A 27389-nucleotide genomic window follows, 5' to 3' on the forward strand; every position below is an offset into this window, starting at 1 on the left:
GGCAGTTAGCTAGAGGAGGATGCAGAGGAGGGTTACGTAAGATTAACAGAGGCTTATTTTGTCTTTGAGAGAGTGAGGCAGGTTTAAATGGATGGAATGAGCCCCAGGAGAGAAAGAAGTTGAAAGTGGCAATGAGAGAAGAGATAATCAATAGTGTGAGGTCCAGGAGAATGAGGAGAGGATGGCACCTGGAGCAAGGGGGGAGAATGGGCTTAAATAGAGGAGGGCAGCTCTGTCACTGATCAGGAGGGAAGGCGAAGAGAGAGGTGTGCGTACACTTAGGTTTCTAGATTTGGAATCAAGATGTTTTTATCTGAAGTTTTCTTCTTTTGGGGGCAGAGGAAGGGAGAAGTAGGTGGCACGGTCATTTGCTAAGAGAGAAAGATGAGGTCAGAAATTTGAGTGAAATAGAGTCTGTAGTAGTCAGCCACTATGGAGAATGGGAGAGAGGTCCAACTAAAGAACCAAAAAAGAATATATGATTGCATCAATTGGAAAGATTGATTTTTTTCCCCACAGTGTCCAACACTGTGAGTATATAGGAGAGGAAACTATGGTCTGACACTGGGGATATCTGGAGATGATTCCAGGATCCAGCAGAGTCTGGGATATGACTGGGGAGCAGGTGGTTGTGAAGGAGCAGGGGTAAAGGTGTTTGATGATGAGCAGCTTAAGGTACTGAGAAACTAGGATATTGGCTGGGTCCTCCACCTGGATACGAAGTACCTCTGGATGATGGCGTGTTGGGAGGCAAAGACTGTGAGCCAGGTGCCAACATTTATAAACCAGGGGTGGGCACTGGGCAGCTAACTCCGTAGTTGGAAATTGACTTTAAGAATGCTAACTTTAGGTATTTGTTATATTTGTACAAAGGAATCTCTGGCGTTTCCCTATTCTACCTCAGGACAGAATGGTTTCCTAGAACTACTTTCTTCCCTGGAACCCCATTCCTTGCTGCCTTTGTCACTGCCCAATAAATACTGTTTTTTCTGCTTAAGTTTTAGGTGACTGACAAGGAGGTATAAGGTTGATGAGACCAAGAAAATATATTTTAGAAAGTGAAAATGGCTTCCTCCGCTCTTCACTTCCCCTCCTAATCTCTACCACCTCCTTAAAATTTCCTTATGTCCATTTAAATAGAATAACCTATCTACATATTACCAGATGAAAACTTCTGTTTCTTTTATAATCAGGCATGTGTGGAGGCATCACATTTGTGTCATTCCACTGAGCATGATAAAATTTCCTTGACTGGATACTGCCAGATCTGCTCCCGTTCACTGGGGCTCCCACAGACACCATTCGAAAAGCAGGAAAATATGAGCAGTCACAAATACTTCTTGTTTTCATCCCACCTACCTTGAATTGAAAGTAGCTTGCATTTTGATTACACCGATACTCTAGGATTCTAATTTACAGAATTTGAGGTCTCCTGAATTGGAACAATTATGCCACAATGTCATATTTTTTTAAATGACGCTAAAACAAAAGTATTTCCTGTGGTCTAAAAATTCTTTATGCTGCTTCTCCACTGATCAAGTTACAAGCCCATCTGGGGCAAACTTAAAACTGTTTAACCCATTTCATTTCTTTTTTCACCTTCAAATTCTTTCCGTGATGTTTTCTTTTCCTCCCTGCCTCTCTTCCTTAATTAGAATGTGAGTTGAGGTATCAAATGCTTTGCCTTTGTGCTGGGTCTGCAACAACATGATGGTTTCTATTTTCACTTTTTTCTTTCAGCCACGTGTGGGCTGCCAAGGATGTGCCCTTTCTGCATGCCCTGGCCGTGTCTCCCTGCCTGGGGCTTTTCCTGGGAGGCTGGCTCCTGAAATGCTTCCTTTAGGGAAAGGCAAATGGCACCAGAAAGCAGAGCACTTGGACACTGTTTCTCCCTCTGTCTGTCCCTTCCCTCCCTCCAGCCCTCTGTTCAAACAGTAGTTGAGCACTTACTGGTGCCAGGCCTGAGAAGGGCACCAAATGAGGCGCTAGGCACACAGAGAGGAAAACATGGCCCTCGTCCACAAGGTACTACCCTCTGTGACCTTAGGCCAATGAAGCTCTCCTTGATTCACATGGTGAAATATGAGGAAATTGAATCAGATGATTTCTTGAGAATCCTTTCTGTTTTCAAAGCTATGATTGTTAAGATTTCTTTTAGTGGATAATCTCCTGCTATTTACTCTGCTCTGGACACTTTCTCTTTACACTTTAACATGGTCTTTCCTGTTCTATTATCAATTGTTATGTGTTCCAAGAATATGAAGTATTTAAATGTCAAAACAAATAAATTTTGGTGTCGTTATGATGTGGAATACTATACATTCATTAAGAACGATGCTTACAGGCTTTAATGACTTGGAAAAAGTGCACACTATAATTTCAAGTGAAAAAAACAGGCACAGGGAGAAAACAGAGACCGGAACACTAGGTATTAAGTCATTTGTTAACACCCAGATTTTAACAGTGGTTATCCTTGAAGGGTGGGATTATAAATGTTTAAATTTTCCTACTTTCTTTTATTTTTTAAAATAAAGAATACCATAACTATGCTTTTTCTATAATGAAAATGAATACAATTATTTTTAAATATACAGAAGTGATTGTTTTTGCCGCAAAACTTCAATGCGTATGCCAAAGCCAGATGTGAATAATGTTTAAAATATGCTTCGCCTTGAATTTCCAAATCTGCTCATAACATTGATTTTTTTGGATTCCAACCTTATGTCAAATTCTGGTACCTTTCTGAGGAGTGATAATCTTAAGATACTCCCTGTGGAAAAATCTGAGGCTGTTGAGATGGGAAAATGAAGGACCTATACAAATTTTTTCATTTATCAAAAATGCAAGGTTTTATTTAGGGTCTTATATTTATTAAGAAAGGTGAAAGAAGAGGTCATCAAGAGGTTATTTCAGGAAAAGGCTCTGCATAACCGCTGACCATGGATGATTTCACCACTTGAAACAGGTGCTATGATGTGTTTGCTCAAGCTCGATTTGGGATATCAGATCACAGACTCAGGAAGGCCACGAATGCCAATTGGTACAAGTAAAACACCTATAACAGAAGGCACTCCCTCCACGGTATGAAAGTGGAAAACCCATAAGAAATAAAAAATCTTGTTAATACTTGTGGCAACTGAAGCCCATCCATTTCCCACAATGGAGAGGGGCAGAAAGAAAATGCAGAAATGGCCAGCAGCTGAGGGAGCCTAGAACTCACTCTGGTTTCTGGGAAAGCTAAGAGAGAAGGCATTTGACCCTCTCTAGCTAATCACCTATAACTCAGTATTTCCAACAGGTCATTTTGGAACTTGTCACTCAGAATTTTAGAGGCCAAAAAGACGATTGCACTGTTAACCAGGCGCTTGGGCCCCCAGAAGGCTTTACAAGTGTCAGTCACAGCCACTAAGAGATGTTAAAGGGGGGAAATATCTATTGTTAGCTCATTTGGCTCACGGAACTAACAGTGAAAGATTTCCCAGATAGCTGAGCTACTCAAAGTATGGTCCTCTAACCAGCAGCACTAGCATGCCCTGGGAGCTTGTTAGAAATGCAGAATCTGAAATAAGTCAGACAGAGAAAGACAACTACTGTATTATCTCACTTATACAGGGAATCTAAGAAACAAAACCAACCAACCAACCAACCAAACTCACAGATACAGAGAACAGATTGGTGGTGGGTGGTGGGTGGTTGGTGAAGGGGGTCAAAAGGTACAAACTTCCAGCTATAAAATAACCCATGAGGATGTCCTGTACAGCATGGTGACTATAGTTAATAATACTGCACTGCATATTCAAAAGTTACTAAGAGAGTAGATCTTAAAAGTCCTCATCACAAGAAAAAAAATTCTGTAACTGTGTATGGTGATGGGTGTTAACTAGACTTATTGTGGTGATCATTTTGCAATACATACAGATATTGAATCATTATGTTGTACACCTGAAACCACTATAATGTTGTATGTCAATTATACCTCAATTAAAAAAAAAAGAAACGCAGAATGTGGAGCTCACCGAGACCCACTAAAGAGGAATTTGCATTTTAACAAGATCTCCAGGTGATCTGTATGTATGCTAAAGTTGAAGGAGCACTGTATGATAGGCATGGAACATATAAACTGCATTTAAAGCTCTTTTGAATTTTTCTGCTTTCTATTTGTTTTTAAATATATTGAAAATAAAAATTTTTACTGTGGCAAAAGGATTCATCCTCCAGCTAAAATCTGTGTGTATACGTGTGTTTGCATGTGTGTTTCTCCCAGCTAAGGTACTCAGAAACAACTTGACATTTACAATTTCCTGTTCAAATCTAGTTTACAAAAGGCAAGCAATTTTCAGCAGTCCCAATTTTCTAAATTCCTTACTGCTTCTAATTTTAAGAAAATTTTATGTTTGAAGGGATTATTTACCACAGACTTCTAAAATTTTTGCTCCCAACCTTTTTATATTTTCTCAGAAAATTATTTTTTCCTCCATATTCATTCTCTTAAAGCCATTAGGAGAAGTTCTAACTTTGTATTTTTTAATGAGGCATTATCATTATTGACTTGGAGGATCTCGTTCTGATTTCTAGGTTGAAAATGTGCTGGTGGTGTGCTAAATGTCTAAGAAGCCACCCACAAGAATGTGACACATCCGAGCCATGGAAGGAGTTCAGGTGGCATAGACCCCATCACCCCATGCAAGGCTATCCTTGCCGTGAGAAAATTTCTCTTCATAAATGAGTGACCAGCTTCTAGTCCACCGATTATGTCATAGACTTAACAGTATAAGGCAAGCATGCATATGAACTGACTCTTGACCCAGGAGGGAAAAAGGTCAGAGTACTTTGAGGGAAAACTTACACATATTTGAAGTAACATTTAAAATGCTCTTATGATTTTTATTACTGCAAAAAAGTGTCCTATAAACATTTGGATTAAGAAAAAGAAAGAGGCAGAAGGAATCTAAGGCTGGATCTAGGTAGGGTCCTCTTTGAAAGTTCAATCTTACCCGATTGTCGAATCCGTTGCAGAGTTTGCTGGACCAGAACCTCTGATCTTGGGACTATGATGATGAAGTCCACTTTGCTGAAGTGGCCAAGGTCCAGGCTCTGGCTGCCGCTGTCTGCTATAGCACACACCTGGGATAAGAGTTTTCTGGCAACTGTTAGCTGTGGTTGATAAATTTGGAAGGTTTCATTATCTAAATCTAAAATAAAAAAAGTCATAAGAACAAGATTAATTCACTTCCGTGATGGCCACTATGAATCCATGAGGGGACATATAACGCACACGGTAAAATAATGCTCTGGCCGCAAGAATTCTCACTTCCTATTTTCACTCTCTTTTGAGTTTTAATAGGTTGGCCTGTTTTCCTGAACTCTTGGCTGAAAGGATGTGCTCAAGAGTGGATGTGGTAATTTTACAAATGTATTATTTTAAATCAATTGATTGTTTCACAAATCACAAATTCCACACCCCTCGCCTGCCCAGAAATGGCAGGGACAGACCACACCCTTGCAGCTGAAGCCAGGACTCATCTCTGGAAAGGGGAAGAAAGAGTTTCCAGTTTTCTTTAGGACTATCAGCACAGGTCGAGTGCCCGAGCCCAGACCCAGTTCAGGGAAGGAGGCGATGCTGTAAACATAATAATGCTGAGTTCCTTTGAACCTTTCTAGATGGCACCACAATAAACATTTCCTCTCCAGCAAGTCAGTTGCAACATGACTTTAAATTCCCTTCCCTTTGACTGCATAATGGAGGTCACAGAGACACTGCCTTCACCTTTCTTCCCACTTGACTTTGCCAGTGCTTGTGACCTGGCAGGTCTAGGTGGTTGAGGTCAACTCCAGTGCTGACGCCTGTACTATCTGAAGAGACCTGGCTCATGACATGGCCAGCTGGCCACTCAGTAGGTGACGTATTAGAGAAACATTGCCCAGTACTTACTCTAAGCATGCCAGTAGCTTTTTATTACAAGTTATAACCAAGCAATCAATCTCTCTTATATGTGCAAGCGCACACACACACAAACAACGGAAGAGACAGGATTAGCCAGCTAAATACCTGAGCAGGCAACATTTAATACTTCTTTAAAGGGCTGCTTTTTATCAGGAACACGTGTAGAAGTTTGACTAGAACACATGAGGACCCCATTAACATGTGCTAATTAATGTTTTCTAAAATCAAACTGCAATGCAGTCAAGGCAAAGACATAGTCATGATAAGCCAGCCACCATGGAACCCTGACAGTGAGTGGGGATTTATACAGGTGGGTCTCCCTATTGGCTGAGAGAACCCACGAGAAAAGCCCAAAGCTGCTACTGTAACCAAGGAGCCAGGCAAAGAAAGGGGTACTCATGATTTGATGAAAACTAACATCATCTGTTGAGTGTTTTGCAGACAAAGTTTCAGGAAGAGCCTAACCACAGAAGGTTCCCACAAGCAAGCCAGCTGAAGCCGGATCTAGCTGCCTCAAACTGCTCTAAAATAAAGTGAATTGTTTCCATTGTAATTTCATTAACATCTTAAATTCTCCTCCTGTGGGAGGGGCAAAGCAGCCATTTTTAGATCATGTCACATATGTAGTAGCATGTGCACGTGCTACACATGTGTCTTAAAAGAACATGGCTGTTAGGCAATAAACCCCAGTCTGTCACCTTTTCCTTAACTGAATATTCATGAACTCTACTCTGAACTAATAATAAAAGGACCTTTCAAACTCTTGTTTGGGGAAGCACTGCATTGGAAGCTATCTCCAGTATCCTCCACTGCTTGTGCACGTAATAAACCTTTCTTCACCTACTTCTGCTTTTTGGGTCTGCACTCACCAAGAGACGAAGCCACTGCGTTCAGTTACACAACTTTTAATAGTAGCCCAAATAATTTGACCCACAAAGATTACCAATCAAAATAAATCTGTCTTCTGATAGGTTGTTATTTCATTTCACAGATTACACAGGTGGAGACTGACATAGATGATGGAATAACTTTGTAGAATTTAGCAAATTTTGAAGTTTGAGAAAACCTAAAAATATCTTTAAGTAATGTTTCATAAACAGGGAATCAAGGATATGTATATGGGATCTGTAAGTACTCTGAATATTTTTAAATTCTAACTTTGTTCATAATTCAAAATAGTATAAACACATTTTAGGTCATCTAGATGATCACTTTCTTATCAAATAACATCTAGAAGTCAAAAAATTTTATTGCTCGTATTTGAATTTGTTTTATAACTGAGCTGGTGCCAAGCCATGCCACTTTTATTGCTGAGGCAATATTTATATATAAATGATACATTCCTACCAAGCAGAGGCCAAAAGGCTTTCAGCAGCAGCTTACACCGATCTGTTTCATATCTATCTTTCTCCTGTTCTTTTTTCTGTCCTTTCCTATGTTGTCCCTATCAAATAGGGAATTGAGGAAGAAACCTGAACCCAAAGGAATCCAATCTAATGATTGAACTCCTCACCCCTCGTCCCACCATCCCCCTTCGTGTCTTGAAAGCTTGTTTTAGGGCAGATAATGTATGGGTATCGTTACTCTATCTGCCAGGAAGGCCTCGCTATCCCTGAGATGAGGTGTGTTTTACACGTCAGAGAGCAAATGAAGGGAGTGGAGAGCCAGGAGCCCTGCACAGCTGCAGTCTAGACTCTTCTAAGCAACTCTTTGAAGCCCTCAGCAAGCACTGACAGCTCTCTGGGCACAGCTGGTGGAGCTAAGGAAAGCACACCAAGGACCCTAGAATCTTTCAAGGAAAAAAAAAATGAGAGAGAGACTGCTTAAAATAAAGTCTTTGACTTTGATTTTAATTCTAGGAGACATTTACTAAGAACAAGGCCTTTGATCCAGGCCAGATGGTACGACATTTTTAATCTGAGCCAGATTTATCATGTAGATAATGAGGGAAAGCCTGTCATAGTCTGTAACTTGAAGAAGAGCCCTCAAAACCTCAGGATGACTTAGCTTCTATAATGTCTGTCCTAAGGGCTGAGTTCCAATTTGTGGTCTGAGGCGACATTACCCAGGTTTTGCGTGGGAATCATGGCGGCAGCCTCCTGAACTGACACGCATTCATTAAGGTCTCCATCGAAAGGGGTAACGACACTGTCTCCTCTTCTTTGTTGCATTTTTTCCAGCAGCTTGTCCAGGTCATCGCCTATTACCAATAAAGCAGAGATGAGAAGATTACAAGGAATGAAATGTTTGTATCAGTCTCCAAGTTGGGCAGTTGAGCTGGCTTTTCATCACGATTTGTTGGTCAACCAGCTTTTCATGTCCAAGTTTACACTTGGCCATCCCTATAGCAGTGTCTCCATAGCCAGACTACCCTCGTTTGTATAGTGCTTATAACTGACATGCTTTCACATCCGTGTCTCTCTTGGCCTCCATAATACTCACAGTGGGCAGAATGGGACTGTCTTATCTCCATTTGACATATTATAAAACTGAGATCTGGAGAGACAGAGTCTCACCCAAGAGGACAGAACAAAGTAGTGGCTGAGCTGTGGTCTCCCACCCTAGTGCCTGTGCACTGTCCTCTGGACCCCCCTGCTGTGTCAGTAACAAAATACTCAGGATAAATCATTCCAAATGAAGGAACGTCGCCAGCAAGCTTAAGCGTCACTCTCATCTCCTTGACAGGCTAAGATTTAAACTCAGAAAATCACGTAGCTTGGGGCTGGCAGTGTGGCTGAATCCCACAACCACTCACCTAATGATGTGGTTTTGAAATGCGACGCCAGGAAACTGACCTTTCCTGTAATGAGCTCATAACTGATTTCTTTCAGAAACTCACTTGTGGTGAGCATGCTCTCCGCCAGAGCCCTGGACTGATGCTGACCTGCAGAACAGAGGAAGAGATGATGTACCAGAGAACAAATGTCCACCGGTATCTGATTTATCATCACAAACACTGGACACAACTGAAGTATCTAACTATAGTGACTTGGTTAAGAGAATTATGGCACATCAAAAGGTGGACAATTACACAGAATTTGAAATGACAATTTTAAACAGAAAATGTTTATAATATAATGTTAGGTAATCAAGGGAAAAAATGACATAGCTTCTTGTTTGTAACTGTAAAAACACACCATGCACGTGCTTAAAGACTAGAGAAGAATGTGAAAAACCTTTAAAAATTGTGTTTTCATGGTTATTATGAATATCTATCTTAAAAATATAAACATATTGTTGTTTTTACAAACTAAAATGAAAAAAATTGATTATTACACTTTCTGATGAAGCTTTCTGAAAGAGATACTTATCATAGAGAGATGGACAGGCAGGTTTTGCTAATGTGAGAGGATCTGGCCTCTTTGCTAGGAAGAGGTGAGAGCTATTTACTAGAGAGAAGAAAAGCAAAACGTAGTCCCAATGGCTACTCAGGATGGTGCCCGATAGAAAATCAGCACCAGAAACAAAAATAAATTTTGTAATGTACCAGCTTTCTAAACCTTTTCTTTAGAGTCAATGTTGTAACATTAAATATCCTCTTCAGTGAGGAGGTGAATACATGAGTGATGTTCCTGGCAAGTTTGATTAACTGGCTTAGGCCACCTGTGGCAATGGCTTTATCACATGTTAATGTGGCAACATTTCCAAAACCTTTTAAGGACAGAAGTTACGTGAGACAAGGGTATCTGTTACTAGGGTATGCTTTGAAATAATGCTCCCACAACCAGCTGACAGGGACACCAGCCAAACTAAGGGGTACAAAATTCTGATCTGAGGAGGAAAGGTAAAGTTAAAATTAGGAGGAAAAATCCAAGTTGGAGCACTTACCAGAGATTAACTACATGGACACCTGAAACACTCAAATAGTTTTCAAATGGACAGATGATTGGAGGAATGGATTAAAAAGAACACAACAGATAGCATTACTCACCTAATACTACCACACAAAATTCATTTCCTCTGATTTTTGATGCACAAATTGCCACAACATAATCTGGTAGCCTTTGATAGTGTCTCATTTCACTGAGAGTCCTCAATGTCTCCGAAATGCCCTCTGCCAAAGAGTTCTGGGTCACAATCACGTGAACCAAGTCTTGGGATACGCTGGCAATTAATCTAGCAAGCCAGGGGAGTTGTCCTGGTGACACAGGTGTGCACTGAGCGCCCATCTGTAGGGCTCGCTCTCTCAGAGTAAATTCCTGCATAGCTTTCAGCATAATTCGCTCAAATTCTTCTCTGAGAGGTATCTGATCAGGACCTAAATTGAAGAGAATTACAGCTAGAGTTTTAAAAAAATCACAGCTAGAAAGGAGACACACACACACATCAGTGTGCCGTCCTTCTAAGCCCACTATCCCCCAAGTGGCAAATAATAAGCTCTTTTGTTCTGTAGGGGCCCCAATTATAGAGCCCCTACTAACCATTTCCCACTGTGAAGTGACCTTCTCTCTTCCCTCTCTGCCTCAATGTTTTTTTTTAAATGCAGGCTTCTGTTTCCCTTCATTCTAACCTTGATATGCTTAAAAGAGGAAGTCCTGAGAGACAGTATCAATTCCACTGTCTGCCTTGGGAGGTGGTCACTGAAGGTGCCATATTTCCTGACCTATAAACTTGGCATCATGGAAACGGTTAACGACTAATGAAGTAAGAAGCTAACCTGTTGGTGTACAATCAACTTAAGGTTTCACTCATTTCTCATTTTATTCATTGGTACTTTGAAACACATTTTAATTTATTGCGTCTATACCTAATTTTGAGAATACCGTCCACAGGAAAATTAGGTTTAATTGTTTTTCACTCCCAATTTATATTCAGGCAGCGTCAAACCTTCCCAGACAGGGAATGCTCTCATGGCCTAGTTATTCTCCAGCATTCTGGGTTGTTAAGTGTGGCATTCAGTCATCTCCACCAGCTGTGGTTATGGCTAAGTTTATACAGGTGACCTGCGGCCCTGGGAATTAGGGGGATTTTGTTTCTCTTATTCTCTTTAGAAACTTAACCAGCCTTTAGGACAAAATAAGTAAGTCGATGTGTGGTATCTAAGTGACGGAAATGGATTCTTACGTTTCGTTTAAATAGAAACCAGGGAGACTATGTTCACTCCCATCATTCAGTCATTTCTTTTGCTGTGTGGGCTTGAGATTTGAAACTCAGCCTCCCGTAAACAGATGCAGGCCCCTCAGTGTCTGTGATCTGAGGTCAAGCAATAGCCTCAGAACCCAGGGCTAACAGCCCCTTGCAGAAGAACACAGGGATGAGGGACTCTGCTTGTGTATGAGAAGGAGGCACCTCGACTGAGTCAGAAATCTTTCCTTCCTCCAACAGGGATCGAAGTGGCCTCCCTGACCCCTGCCCATCTTCTCTGGGAAAGTAAGAAAATGAAAGATTAGTAATGTTTTAGGATAAGGAATATCGGATAAAATATTATACATTTCAAAAATAAACTATTGTATTTGGAGAAAACAGTTTTTCCCGGATTGGTTATAGGTCAGAGGGACGTAGGAGAGTGAAATCCTCACAGACAGTTTTCTCTTTTGTACATGGAAAGAGGGCAAGGAAAAGGCCATGCTTACATTGTGTTTATGTCTCACGTGTCCTCCTCAATTATCTGCCAGGGGGAGGTGGGTGCCTTCCTATCACCCGGGAGCTGTCAAAGCTTCTGATTTTCATTCAGCTTTCTCAAATTAGCATCATGCTTAGTGGTCACTAGGTACACACTTAGAAGCAATGTCAAAGTGGATAGATTTGTACTGACTGTCTGAGGTGAAGGGAAGGTGGTCATCTATTTAACACTTTCTTCCATCAGAACAAACGACAGCTCAAAAGCGTGTGGCTCTGACTGTCTGCAGTTCCCTCCTGCCTCTCACAGACGACCTAAGGCTCAGAGGCCTGGTTAATAGGTGTGTCCGTAAGACCCACTCCAATCCACGACCACGTAACACGTTCTATTAGGCAGCATTAATTCCAAATATAAAGGCATTCTGGGAAAATAAAATGATCAAACACATTCATTCTCCATTGCCTTAAAACTTAGTTTTATAGAGTTTTAACTGAATTACTGTTGGAAATTGAGAGGTGAAGGAAAATGGATCAAAGTTTAAATGAGGATAGAGACTTCTCAGAGTAAAACGCCTTGCTTTAAATCACCTCCCATCATTTCTTCATCCTCAGCCTTTATAGCTAAATTGCAGGAGCCTTTTCTCCATTTTTCGCAAGCTTGATGATAGTAATTTTTGTTCCTTCAAGTGCTGATCTCCAGTAACTCAGTTTAGCCCAGGCAGCAGTTCTGATGGCTTTTCAGATAGAGCTCCCTTAATAGGAAAAGACAAGGTTTCAACAAACTCAGAGCCCTCCAAGAATCTCTGGATTTGCTGATTTCATTATCTACTTCAAAAGATTTTCAGATTGTGAAATAACAGAAATTTATTTTTTTAAAAAAGTGACTGTAGTGGAAAGGCCTGTTTCTTCTGACTAGTCTTGCTCTTCTCCTTCTGTTACCTCCAGGAGACTGAGCCAGCCAAGTATTAGACCTGTCCTTCTGGAAGTTTGGATTTATTTTTTTCAATGTTTATCTATAATCTATGGCATATGTGAAAATATTCTCGCTGGCCTTCTTCAAAACCTCTGAAGGCAAAAAAAAAATTTAACGGACTCCAAAAGAGCTAGTTGTTGAAGAAAAGAGATATCACAACATACAAAATTTAGATTAAAACATTGTACATTGAGAGACATAATTAATTGGTTGCAAGTAAAACTCTGGAGGGAACTGGTCCAGTAAAGCAGAGAAGAGTTTTGTCTAATTAGAGATTTTTCTTTCTTTTTTGTGTGAGTAAGATTGGCCCTGAGCTAAAATCTATTGCCAATCTTCCTCTCTTTTGCTTGAGGAAGATCGTTGCTAACATCGGTGCCAATATGCCTCTATTTTATGTGGGACGCCGCCACAGCATGGCTTGATGAGCAGTGCTAGGTCCGCGCCCGGGATCTGAACCTGTGAACTCTGGGCCGCCAAAGCAGAGTGCATGAACTTAACCACTATGCCACCAGGCTGGCCCCCTATTTTTTAAAATAAGAGCTTTTAGTAATTTAAGGGAAGACATTTTGTTTTGACCATTTAATCAGTTCACTTAGTTAACTTGGACTTTGATATTTTAAATTGTTATTAAGATTGAAAAAAATGCTACACTGATTGGTTTGGTTTGCTATAATAGTATTACTCTATGTTTTACTGATTCTGGATGCCTCTAGAAGCTGATTTTAGATCTTAGAACACAGTCAAGTCAGCATGTAGCAATTAAAATTACGACATCAAACGAGCTGCAGACACAGGTGGTTTTATAAGTTTATTACCCACTAATAAGCATAAACAGCAAGCCCTAGGTTTATCATAAAAGTGGCTCATGAGATATCTGAAGCCTTGCAAGTTTCAAAAGCCCGTGTCAAAGCAGGACTTTCGGGCTCCCAGGGCACCGAGAGTCACAGCCACCATTGCTAGCTGATGTTCCAAAGACTAGATCTGGCCTGCTGAATGAAACTTTTAGTTTTTTCGAATGTTGTTTAGCCCCGTGTTTTTACTATTTAACACCAAAGTATTTTCAAACGTTAAAAATATTCACAAGAGTGCAAATAATATTTTTGACATGTAATTTTACATCTTGAACATTTTCCTAATAAGCGGCTTGAAGTCCTAGAGTGAATGTATAATTAGGTTGCACAGCCTACTGCAGTTTGCAAAATAAAGGACATTGCAATGTAAATGCTGCTGAACCATTACAGTATTGTCAAGGGACCTGCATACACCCACTGTGGGCTCAGGAGGATAGTCAAATAGAGGAAGTCAAGAGTTCATGACCTATGTGTCCCCCTTACCCAACAGCCTAGAGAGCCTTCCAGGGAATCCACAGTTACTACCTCAGTGAGGGAAAGCATGATGGGACTACATCAAAGAGCTGTAGCTGGAGAAGAAAAAGATTGGTGTGGGGACAATGGATAACTCAGATAAAAAGGCTAAGTGGAAAACTGGAAATAACTGTCTAAGGCAATGTCTACATTCACATTCCAGATGGTCATTGCACTTTCGGAAAAGTGGCTTGGCGAGACTCCCCTGGGGAGGGTGCCCATGGCACAGCCCTTTAAGCTTTTGCCTACATCAACTACTTTGGAGACCTTAGGACCATCATGAGACTGGACACTAGGTGGGGCAATTTATCTCTTCTAGGACCCAAAGAAGCAATGTGAGGAGCAAGGGAGGCTGGATCTGAGAGAAACTGGGGTGGGGGTGGGGGGCGGGGTGGGGGGGGGAAGAAATAAGCAAGTGGCAGAAAGGAATAGAAAAGAAATGGAGGAGAGGAAAAGGAAAAGTCGTAGAGAGTGGGTTGAAGGCAAAGAATGTTAGAAGTGGAAGAGGGAAAGTAAGAGATGGTAGATAAATGTGAGAGGTGAGGAAAGCAAGGAAAAATGTTACAAAAAAGAATAAAAATCATCACCATCAAATGATTATTGAAAATAGCTTACCCAGCCGCACAAGATACTGTATCGTCAGAAGAATCATGTTTTCCACGCTCAGGAGTTGGCTGCCAGTCAACCCTAATTGTTCCAAATCTTTGTTTTCCAACTGTGGAATCTTGTAGCAGTTCACCAGCAGAGGACTCACAACAATGTCACCAACATTTCCATAGAAATAGGGTAAAGTGCCATAGCCTGCCCCAATAGAAGCAGGTCAATAAAGTTCAATATTTCTTTTTGAGGTGCCACCAGGTACACTTCTCAACTAGGATCAAAGATGCTTAGCAAAGTTTCCTGTGCTCTGAGATGGCTACCAAACAAGTCACTCAAATATATCAATCCTAGGGAATTCACTCGGATGCTCCAAACTCTACCCCTAAATTAAACCAGATGAACAGAAAGCAAAATACTCAAATTATTTTGTCCCCGTTTCCCACGGACAGGACATGTTAACATTACATTTCTGCCATAGAGGATTGATGAGAGTTTGCAAAACATCTCGGTATCCTCTGTAAAACTGCAATGATAAAATATTTTCTGATAAAATTCCTGATCAAGTCTCTTTTTAGATGGGAAATCAGAAAACAAACTACAATAACATGTTTTAGTTCCTGAGATTTTCTTTAAAATTTCTTTAAGCTAAACTCATTGATCAACAGCAACATTCTGCCAGTAACAGGTCCTTGGAGGTTCCTACACTTTTTGCTATCTTAGTTATTTTTGTTATATTCTCTTCCTAAACGTCAGTAAACAGCCTCAAATTATCTTACAAGTAGATACGACAAAAATATGTTGAAAATATACCCTGTTTTGGTGGGGTCTTCACCAAGAGACAGTCCCTCTGTGAGTTTCTTAAAGGCCCCACGTTCTACGTATCTTTCCAAGGCTCAGTTGCACTAAGCATGCGACTCAAATGCTCAAGAAGAACTTCCTGACTGTATGGAATTTAAATAACTGATATTCTCCCAGTGCCTACAGGTACAGGAACAGTGGATAGGGCAGCCTGATAAAGGACAGGGCTTGAAGCAAAACTATCTGTGTCAGGAGGCTCAAGCCAACCAGAAGAAGCAGATAACACCTCACATAGACATACTGTAAAGACCTAGTGGGGCTACAACATCCTATCTGTTTAGTCCCAAAGGTGAAGTATGCAGTCTCCTTCTGGCCCAGGCTAGCTCCCAAAGGAGGGGACTCTAGATGTGTGTATGAAAGGCATTAAGTTAGTCCCGGAATCTAGGGACCCCTAAATTTCTACACCTCTACCAACAGCTTGGAAAGATTCCAACTCCTTAAAGATACTGATTCACAGACGCTTCCCCATGGTTTAGATCTGCAACTGTGGGACCTCTTGGTTCTCCTGAGTGGGACTGTGGCTGGCTCAGCTTGTTTCTTTTCTCTATGGTTTGGCTCCCTTCGACTGATATGTCCTCTCCCCTACCTTGTCCACTCCTGCCTACCCTGCAGAACCCAGCTGAAACATCACCTCTGAGAAGTCTTCTCAGACCCCTTTCAGGCAGAGTTAAGCTCCCTCTCTTGTGAGTTCTTATAGTTCTTGGCTGTGAACCTCTACAGCTAAGAGGTTCACAGTATCACAGAGTGTTGTGATTGTTATTTACACGACAGACTCCCCTACTAAACAGTGCTCCTTGTGGGAACAAAGACTTTGCCTTATCCCCAACTTCTAGTCACACGTTTAGTATAGCACGAAGGAGCTGACCAATAAAAGCTGAAAGAATCAATAGAGGAATAAATGAATACATTCATGAACACATGAGTAAATACACACACAAGGAAATGGAGAAACACCTCTAGATTCCAGTGGACACAGGCAACTTGGAATTCCTTTGCCTTACCTATCAGAATTACTGGTCTAACTCCTGAGTTACTCAGCAGGTTTTCAGGAACAATTACAGTTTCCCCCGCAGGAATGGGTCGAGGTTGTAAAATTCCAGTTAATGGGGTCTGTGGAACTGGGGCAGATAAAAGAGACTCTGGAAAAAAAGTTGTTTGACAAGAAGGATTAGACCTGAAAGCTAAATGAAATACAATTGAAATCAATGCAGCGTTAACACTTTTAATACAGAACTTTTAGAAGTCTAATGATTTATTTTTTTATTGACGTAATTCATGTTTATTATATAAAATTAGAAGTGAGAAAAACAAAAGAAAAAAAATCAACCATTATCACATCATTTAGAGATAAGCACTATTTAGCACTGTGGTAGTTTTTCCTTCAAATTGTTTTTCTACATGCAATCTTTTGGATTCTGTTTTGTATTTTATCTTTCCCCTCCAGATTATCAAAGCATATCTGCTCATTGTAGAAAATTTGAAAAGTACAGAAAAGTGTGAAGAAGGATAAACTCTTCTTTAGTGAGTACTACCTAGAGGTGACCACAGTAACATATTGGCATAATTCTTTGTGTAGATATCATCTCCATGTAGTCTTTAAAATTTAAACAAACAAATTTTTAAAGAACCCCATCTATGTCTTAGAATTAATATATTTATGTTTGTCTGTGCTTGGTACAGAAAGATAGATGAGCATTTGAACATTTAACTGTAGGCACCAAATGGCCACAGCTTGGGTATTATAAAGGAGAACCAGTTGGTTTTTCAGGATTTTAGTCACAGACTAAATCATCTAGGCCAGAAATAATAAGTATGGGTCACACAGGGGACCAGATCACAGGAGGACACATCTAACACCACTACTGGTGAAGCAAGTTCATTTGTGGTCTATGGTGGTGAGTTGGTAGCATAATACCCTATGTAAAGAATGTCTTATCAATACTATGGGCTAAAACAAAGCCGGATGGAGAGTTAAGACTTATTGTGTTGATGTATGTGCTTTTAGGGAAGGCAGACTTGATGGGGACAAATATTAGCTACTATCAATATCCTTACATAATACTGGACACAATGGTTGGTTAAGGAAATTTATCTTCAAATGTTCAGGGAAAGAACAAGAGTAGGAGGAGATACTGATGCTAATTAAAGAAAACTTAAAACTCATCTTCTGTTGAAATCTTACCAGTTCTTGAAAGAGGGCGAACTGTAGGAACAGGTACAACTAAACCAGGTTGGGGGACAGGTGACCCAGGATACCACCCCCGGTGTCGTTTCTTTGGTGGCCCAGAAATGAACATGGTAGCTGAAGGCAAAAAGAAAGATGAGCCTCGTTCAGCAGTGGAAGAAAGGAAAGAAGCCAAAGTAACAGAGGATCTTTAATTTGATTATACTCAGAAAGTCTAAGTCACTGTTCTAGAGGTAAAGATAAAATTAGAAAAAGCCACACTAACACTACCACTTAACATCTGTATGCTGTTTTACAATTTACAATTTTACCCAGATTATGTTATTTGATTTTATCAACAACCCTGTGAAGGCGCAGGACAAGTATATTGTAATCCCTATTTTGTAGATGGTGAAAGGAAGGCTCAAATTTGCCCAGGGTCTCACAACAGAAAGGACTTTGAACCCTGTACTTTGGTCAGCGAAGCCTATGGTTTTTTTCTTTTTTTAAAGATTGGAACCTGAGCTAACAACTGTTGCCAATCGTTGTCTTTTCTTTTTTTTTTTTTCCTGCTTTATCTCCCCCACTGCGCACCCCCACCGCACTCCCCCACCCCCACACCGGACATAGTTGTATATCTTAGTTGCAGGTCCTTCTAGTTGTGGCATGTGGGGTGCCGCCTCAACGTGGCCTGAGAGCAGTGCCATGTCCGCGCCCAGGATCCAAACCCTGGGCCACCGCAGCGGAGCGTGCTAACTTAACCACTTGGCCATGCAGCCGGCCCCGAGCCTATGGTTTTTTGAGACACTTTCCTATACATTTGTTTGAACATTAATTTCTACATAGGTTCATCCTTGTGGAATCACCAAGATATTTAATCACTACTGTTCACACCAATCATAAACTTTCAAAACATTGTATAAGAGGCTAAGGAAAAATTGAGAGTGTGCTGTCAGATAATTCATCATTCCAAACTCTGCAGCATTTCTTCCATAATTAAGTTGCATTATTTCAAAACTCTCAGATGGGTATTGTACCTTGGTCTCCTGATGCATAGCTAGGTCTTGGTGACAAAGAGTAATTCCCTGGGCGGGCTGGAGTGGAGCTAGATGTACTGCTCTTCCCTCCATGGCTACTGTTTCCATTAGCAGCATCTGTAGAACACAAGAGAAGCCACTTAGAACAGAGGTTGAGCAGGACACCGCTTTCTGTGATGCTGTAACCATACGATAAACCTGACCCTCATCACTGACAGGACAGCCCAGTTGTATAAAGCCAACTACAACCAACAGAATAGCACCTTCAATAAAATGAAACGTCACCTAAAAATAACTTTCTAGGACCCAAGAGATCTTCTAGAATCATTTTCAGTGAAGTCTTTGGAGATGGTGGGTGGAAGGAAGAGAAAACTTTTTTTAAGCTTTGAATTATGGAAATTTTCAAACCTATATAAAAGTAGACAGAATAGTATAATAAACTACATATCCACCACCCAGCTTCAACATTTATTTACACATGGCCAATCTTGCTTTATCTATCCTCTCTCTCTCTTCCCCTCATCCCACATAAACACAGAGGCTATTTTGAAGAAAACTCATTTATCATATCATTTCATTCATAAATCAATCTGTTTTTAAAATAAAAGGACTCTTAAAAAAACATAACATCGTCATTATACTTAAAATTAACAATGATTAATAATTTCTTAATAAAAATATCTTAGTAATCAAATTTCCCCCAACTATCTCAGAAATGATTATTACAGTTGGCTTGCTCAAATTGGGATTCAAAAAAGATCCATACATCGAATTTAGTTGCTATGTCCCTTAAACTTCTTTTAATCTATAGGATTCTTCTTCTTCTTTGTTACAATTAATTTCTGGAAACCTGGCAGAATTTCTCATTTTCTGGATTTTGCTGATTGGATATCCATGGTGCCATTTAACGTCTCCTCTAATTCTCATAAGCTAACTGTTAGATATAGAGGCTTGCTCAGATTCAGTTTGATTTTTCTTGGCAAGAGTATCTCATAAGGACTGTCGTCTACTTCCATCAGGGGGCACATAATGGCTGTTTTTCTCTCTTCTTGTGAGGTTAATATTGATCAGTGGGTTCAAGAGTTGTTAGCCTAGTCCTCTAATTATAAAGTTGTTCATCATCCATTCATCTCATGGTTTTAGCAACCAGGATGATTACTGCCTACACCCATAATTTCACTAATTTTTTTAATGCTGTAAAAATTTGGATTCAGTTTGTCCAGGTCTGTAATCTAATCAGAAGGTAGATCCTGCAAGAATTGCTGGACCAGGGTAAAAACAAAAGTGGTCTGGATAAATTATGATGCCTAACTGTTGGAAAGTTTCCAAGAATGATAGGCTCCCTTTCTCCTTATTTTTCTTCTACCTCTCTATTTCTTTTCCTTAAACACTGGAATTTCCTAAGATTCTATCCATAGTTCACAGCTTGCCTTACCCTACATTTCTCCTTGGCTGATACTATTTACCTTGGTGATTTTAACCACATGTTGGTGGCTCAACTCTATACCATCAGTCCTGACTTCCCCCTGTGATAAATTAAATGACTGTTGAGCAGCTTCACTTGGTTGTCTTATGTGTATCTCAAACTTGACATGTTCAAAATCGAACTCACAATCTCCTCCTGGGGAAGCTGCTCCTCCTTCTATATTCTCTGTCTGAAGTAGTGGCACCACCATTAGCCCAGAAAGATGGATGTAAGCCAAGACTCCTTCTTCTGCTTCATGCTCACATTAATCAGTCAAGTTCTGCTACTTTTACTTCCTAAGTAGTTCTCCAATCTGTCTCTCCCCCTCTAACCTATTATTACCCTGGCCAAGGACCTCGTCATTTCCCACTTAGACTACTGAAATGACCTCCAACTAGTTTTCTTACCTCTTATTTTTTATTTTTTATTTTTTTTTGCTGCCAAAATGATCTAGCTCAAGTTCAAATCAGACCATGCCACTCCTCTGTTCCACAGGTTATAGAGTAAAATCCATGCTTCTTAGCCTGGTCTCCCATGACATTTCCCTTGTCCAACACTTGCTCCCCTTCTGCCACTCCCTGAGTTTTACCTTGTATGGTTCTAACGAGTCCAAACAGCTGGAAGTTCCTGCACATATCACACTGCTTCTTTCCTTCCCTTTTCCTTTCAAGCTGAGCCCCTGCTTTTCTCTCAATTTGAAATATCTTCCCCCACTCCTTTGTATGATGAATATGTCCTCACAGTTCAAGACCAAGCTCCTCCAAGAACTCATTCTTGTTAGTCATATTAGTCATATGGCTGTATTTACTGTAGTACACTGAAAATATCTTCTTACAGGTCTATCTCCCCTACTAGGTTACAAGTACATTAGAGGTCAGGGGTTGAGCCGTATTTGTCTTTGCTTCCCCAGTTCCTCATCGTAACAGGTATCCAAAAAATGTTTGTTGAATGGACTCAACGTGCTGTCTCCTGCGTGTGCCAAATGACATTCTTTGACTCTTCTGGTTGGAACATAGGGAAAACAAAGCTTTATATAATAATACATTATTATAAAAGCCCCACTTCTGTCTTCAATTGGCGAAGAAGCATCTTTTCTTTTCTTCTGCCAACTTATCACTTAAATTTCACACAAATCTTCTATAGACTATGTATTTACCAAAGAAAGATAAGTGAGGAAAACATCACCTGCAGCAAAAGTCTTCCCTACAACCTGCAAAGATAAAGCCAGTGGCTTCACAACATTCTTATTCCGGGTCAGGTCCTGAGCTCCACTTAAATTGATCGCAGAATTAGCTGGACTGAGAATCGGCGAATCTTTAAAATGAAAGAGGTTGTTCAAATTAGCAACTATTTATATATGTAGGAAGGACATTAATTCAACAAGAGTGAGGTGAGAAAAAGTAGATTGTAGAATTTCAGTTTTTTCCTTGTTCAGGAAACTCAGTTTCTTTGTATTCAGGTTTTATTTTCTTTTACGTATTTAACAATCACTCACTATAAGTTTCATGTGCTGGGTGCTATTTTAAGCACTTTAAACATATTAATTCACTTAATCCCTATAAGAACTCAATGAAGTAGCAGTCACTTAACTTGGTGATAGTCAGATGACCTGGCATCAAGGGTATCATTATGCACCATATTAAAACTGTCTCCACAGTTCCCCTCAAAGCCATATTTTAACAAGATATATTTATCTTTATCCAGATTGGTTTGTCATTTAAAAAGTATCGTACAAACTAAGTCACTGTGATCTAGGAGAAAGCACTTTTCTCTGAAGGAAAGTTGCTTTAATTTTCTGAATAAACTAGAATTAATTTACCTATGTAATACCAGGTACATCCAAAAGAAAGTCCCTATTTGGACTCAGAAAATAATTCAGTCCGGAAAAACTATAGGCCATTTCAGACCCAGGCTAAGGGGATAAAGACTCAAGCCAACTAGAGTTTTTGAAAACGCGTATAGACTCTAAATCCCTGACTCTACTCCAAGAGAAGAGCTTAATCAATTAACACAGGAAAGCATCCAAAGAGACTGTTAGGGGCCGGCCCTGTGGCCAAGCAGTGAAGTTCGCACGCTCTGCTCCGCTGGCCCAGGGTTTCGCCGGTTTGAATCCTGGGCGCAGACATGGCACCACTCATCAGGCCATGCTGAGGCGGCATCCCACATGCCACAACTGGAAGGACCCACAACCAAAAGTACACAACTATGTACTGGGGGACTTTAGGAGAAAAAGGAAAAAATTAAAGATTTAAAAAACCCCCCAAAAACTCCAAAGGGACTGTTAAAACTCTCTGACAATTTGAAAAACAAAGTGCTCTAACGAGCAGGACACTGATGGTGCTACATGAAAAAATTATTTAAAAAATTAGCATTCATACTACAACTTGATTCCTGATACATCTGATCAGTGCTACTCATAAGAACTCAAAAGACTAAAATGGTCCCCTACTAGCTTAGAAGGGTTAATGTGCCTTTATGGGGCCTGGTTTACCACCAGGGAGTGATTTTAAGGTCCACAGGAAGAACAGAAGCTGGCAAGTGCACATCCAACATTATAAAGTTGCAGGAAACTGAAGTCAGCCCAAGTGTGTCAGGTTTTAAAAGACAGCCTTATGGGATAGGAGTCCCAGGTAAGCTATGTTTCAGGCCACAAGCATATCATTTGGAACAAGACTAATAGCTTACGACTCTAATTTATACCTACAGTTTTAGCATATTTCTAACAGCTCAGCTAAACATATAGATGAAATGTGGTTGATGAATTATGAAGGGTTGTGGTTCGCCTTATTTTTTCAAATCAATGAATTCCAACAGCACAGACCAATATTTTTAAAATAATGAAAGGGTACAAAATTAATGTACAGAAATAAACTTTCATAAATATGAACAACAACCATTAGCTAGATCAGATGCCTAGGAATAACCTTAATAAGAAATGTACACACCTATATCAAGAAAACTTTACAATATTTCTTTAATATAATGTTTGGGATTTGTTTTAAAATATTGAAGGAGGGAAAGAGAGAAGTGGTAAGACTAAATATTAGCCCTGTGTTCATAATTACTGAGGTTGGGTGATAGGTCTATGGTAGTGGTTTATTACATTATATTCTCTTTCTTTTTATATGTATTTAAAATTTTCATATTAAAGATTTTTAAAAATTAAAAAAAATACTTCTGAAAATCATGAAAATAGATCTGAACAAATGTCAAGACATGCCACGTTTCTGACTAGGAATATTTCTTGCCAAAAAAATGCCAATCTAAGTTAATTTATAAATTTAATATGATCCTAGGAAAATATCAACAGGTGTAGATATTATTAGAACTACTATTAGAATTATTTGAATGTTTTAAGTAGGCAAATTGATGTAATGTTGATAGGAAAAAAATAAACACACAAGAATAGCTGGAAACATTCTGAAAAATAAGAGAAATGAGGGGAGGCTAGCCTGATGATATAAGACATTACAAAACCTCAGTCAACAAAATACTATGGTCTTGGTGTATTAGTAGAAAAACAGAACAATGGAACAAAAAAGACAGTAAGAAGTAAATGCAAATACACATGAGAACTTAGTATAAGATAAAGGTAGCAGTTCAAAGCAGCAATGAAGATGAACTATTTAATAAAGTGTGTTGAGGCAATTGGATGTATAAGAAAAAAATTAAGCTGGACCCATATCTTATACCAAGTATAAAATAAAATCAAATGGATAAAAAATATAAACATAAAAACTAAAGATATAGAAATAATAGAAGAAACCATGGGAGAGTTAATTATCACCTTGAAATGGAAAAGATCAAACTATTGTTCAAAATGTGGAAGCCATAAAAAAAGACTGATATATTCAGTTACATAAAAGTTTAAAAATTCTGTATGGCAAAACACACTATAACCATGCAAACCATACCCAGAAGAGAGCTGAAATGGCCATACTAACATCATAAAAAATAGACTTTAAGACAAAAACTATTGCTAGAGATAAAGGAGGACATTTTATAATGATAAAAGGGTTGATCCACCAGGAAAACATAACAATTATAAACATATATGCACCTAGCAACAGAGCCCCAAATTAATGAAGCAAGAACAAAATTGAAGGGAGAAATATGCAATTCAACAATAATTGTTGGAAGCTTCAATGCTCTGCTTTCAATAATGGATAGAATAACTAGTGAGATGATCAACAGAGAAACAGAAGACATGAACAACACTATAAACAAACTAGACCTACTTGATATCAATAGAACATTCCCCAATGGAAGCAGAATATACATTCTTTTCAAGTGCACAGGGAACATTTTCCAGGATAGGTGATAAGACAAGCTTCAATAAATTTAAAGAATTGAAATCATGCAAAATACATTCTCTGACCTTAGTGGAATCAAATAACAACCAATAACAGAAGAAATCTGAGAAATCCACAAATCTGTGGAAATGAAACAACACACTCCTAAATAAGTAATGGATCAAAGAAGAAATCACAAGGGAAATTAGATATCACTTTAAGACAAATAAAAATGAAAATCAACATATGAAAACTTATGAGATGCCATTAAAGAAGTGCTTAGAGAGAAATTTATGGCTGTAAATATCTATATTAAAAAAGAAGAAAGATCTCAAATAAATTACCTAACCTTCCACCTTAAGAAAGTAGAAAAAAAAAAAGCACACTAAACCCAAAGTAAGCAGAAGAAAGGAAATAATAAAAACTAAAACAGAAATGAATGAAGTAGGGAATAGAGAAACAATAGTGAAAAATCAACAAACCAAAAGCTTGTTCTTTGAGTAAATCAACAAAATTGACAAACTGTTATCTAGATTGACCAAGAAAAAAAGAGAAAAGATGCAAATTACTAACATCAAAAATGAAAAAGAGGGCATCACTATCAACCTTACAGAAATCAAAAGAATTATAAAGGAATATTATGAACAACTGTATCCCTGCTATGGACTGAATTGTGTGTCCCCCCTCCCACACAAAATTCATATGTTGAAGCCCTAAAACCTAGTACCTTAGAAATGTGACAGTATTTGGAGATAGGATCTTTAAAGAGGTAATTAAGGTTAAATGGGGTCATAAGGGTGGGGCCTTAATTTAATATGACTGATTTCCATATAAGAAGAGAAAAAGACACTAGGGATGCACATGCAGAGAGGAAAGGCCATGTGAGGGTATAAAGAAGGCTGCTATCTGCAACCCAGGGAAGAAGGACTCAGGGAAAACCAACTCTACTGCACTTTGATCTTGGACTTGCAGCCTTCAGAACTGTGAGAAAATAAATTTCTGCTGTTTAAGCCACTTAGTCTATGGTATTTGGTTAGAGCAGCCCTAGCAAACTCATATAGACATCAAATTAGATGACTCAAATGAAATGAACAAAAAGGAAATCCTAAGGAATACACTACAAAACTATGAGAGTTAGTAAACGTTAGGGGCTTGCCCAGTGGCGTAGTGGTTAAGTTCAAGCACTCGGCTTCAGTGGCCCGGGGTTCACAGGTTGGGATCCCAGGTGTGGACCTACCCACTGCTCATCAAGCCATTCTGGAGCAGTGTCCCACATACAAAATAGAGGAAGATTGGCATGGATGTTAGCTCGGGGACAATCTTTCTCAAGCAAAAAGAAGAAAATTGGCAACAGATATCATGGCCAATCTTCCTCACGAAAAATAAATAAATAAATAAATGAGTTCACCAAGGTGGCAGGATACCAGATTAATACACAAAACTCAATTGTATTTCTATGCACTTGTAATGAACATAGAAAAATAAAATTAAGGAAAAATTTCCATTTACAATAGCATCAGATAGAATAAACAGGAATAAATTTAATAAGAAAAGTGCATAACATACTATGAAAACTACAAAACATTGTTAAAAGGAATTTAAAAAGACCTAAATAAATGGGGAAACATCCCATGCTCATAGATCAGACTTGATATTGTTGAGATGGCTATACTCCTCAAATTGTTCTAAAGATTTAGTGCAACCCCTATCAAAATTCCAGCTGGTTTCTTTGCAGAAATTGACAAGGTAATCCTAAAATTCATATAGAAATGCAAGGGACCCAGAATAACCAAAATAATCTTGGGGAAAAAAATAAACAAAGCTGGAGGATTTACACTTCCACATTTGAGAACTTCATATAAAGCTATGATAATCAAGCAGTGTGGCTTTGGCATAAGGATAGACATACAGGTCAACAGAATAGCACCGAGTCCAGAAACAAACCCTTACATTTTATGGGCAATTGAATTATGACAAGAGCGCAAAGAAAATTCAATGGGTAAAAAACTAGTCTTTTCAACAAATGGTTATGGGACGACTCAATATCCACATGCAAAAGAATGAAGATGGACTTCTTCCTCACACCACCTACAAAAATTAACCAAAAATGGACTATAGATCTAAATGTAAGAGCTAAAACTATAACAATCTTAGAAGAAAACACAGGAGTAAATCTCCATGGCCTTGGGTTAGGCAATGTTTTCTTAGATGTGACACCAAAAGCACAAGCCACAAAAGGAAAAAATAGATGAACTGGACATCATCAAAATAAAAATACTTAAGTGCTTCAAAGGACACCATCAAGAGACTGAAAAAACAACCCTGAGAGTGGGAGAAATATTTGCAAATAATATCTCTGATAACGGACTTGTACCAAGAATGTATAAACAACCCTTACAACTCAATAAAACATAGACAGATAACCCAACTGAAAAATGGGCAGATGATTTGTATAGATATTTCCCCAAAGAAGATATACAAATGGACAAAGAGCACGTGAAAGAAAATGCTTAACATCATTAACCATTGGAGAAAGGCAAATCAAAACCACAACGAAATACTACTTCACACATACTAGGATGGCTAAAATAAAAAAGACAGACAGTAGCAATTGTTGGTGAGGATATGGAGAAACTGGAACTCTCACACATTGCTGGTGGGAATGTAAAATGGTGCAGCCACTTTGGAAAATAGTTCCTCAAAAGGTTATACATAGATTTACCATATGACCCAGCAATTCCAGTTCTTGGTACGAAATGAGAAAGAAGAGAAAACATATGTCCACACAATAATCTGTACACAGATATCCATTATTCATAACAGTCCCAAAGTGGAAACAACCCAAATGTCCATCAACTGATAAGTGGATAAATAAAATGCAGTATATCCGTAAGATGGGATATTATTCGGTAGTACAAAGGAATGAAGTACTGATACATGCTACAACATGGATGAACTCTGGAAACATTATGCCAAATGAAAGCAGCCAGTTACAAAAGACCATACGTTGTATGATTCCATTTATATGAAATGTCCAGAATAGACAAATCCACAGAAATAGCAGATTTGTGGTTGCCAGGGGCTGAGGAGAGGGGTGAAATGGGGAGTGACTGCTAATGGGTACAGGGTTTCT

The 27389-nt window shown here is 39.2% G+C and overlaps 1 protein-coding gene across 14 annotated transcripts in view; it reads right to left on the reverse strand.

Moving 5' to 3' along the window:
• The window catches only part of GREB1L (GREB1 like retinoic acid receptor coactivator), a 242418-nt gene that overhangs the window by 55205 nt on the left and 159824 nt on the right, over window positions 1–27389 (reverse strand). For all 14 annotated transcript variants that reach the window (XR_011420953.1, XM_023647520.2, XM_070220750.1 and 11 more), the window contains 9 exons: window positions 21150–21278; window positions 18500–18616; window positions 17481–17600; window positions 16300–16437; window positions 14456–14641; window positions 9876–10202; window positions 8700–8828; window positions 8010–8144; window positions 4995–5192 (listed from right to left, as the gene is read on the reverse strand). Coding sequence is in view for 13 of the 14 variants with exons in the window: in XM_023647520.2 (XP_023503288.1) it covers window positions 4995–5192; window positions 8010–8144; window positions 8700–8828; window positions 9876–10202; window positions 14456–14641; window positions 16300–16437; window positions 17481–17600; window positions 18500–18616; window positions 21150–21278 (1479 nt within the window). In the remaining variant the exon portion in view is untranslated. The remainder of the gene's footprint in view (window positions 1–4994; window positions 5193–8009; window positions 8145–8699; window positions 8829–9875; window positions 10203–14455; window positions 14642–16299; window positions 16438–17480; window positions 17601–18499; window positions 18617–21149; window positions 21279–27389) is intronic.

This window comes from Equus caballus, chromosome 8 (assembly GCF_041296265.1).
Source record: "Equus caballus isolate H_3958 breed thoroughbred chromosome 8, TB-T2T, whole genome shotgun sequence".
Taxonomy (NCBI): Eukaryota; Metazoa; Chordata; class Mammalia; order Perissodactyla; family Equidae; genus Equus; species Equus caballus.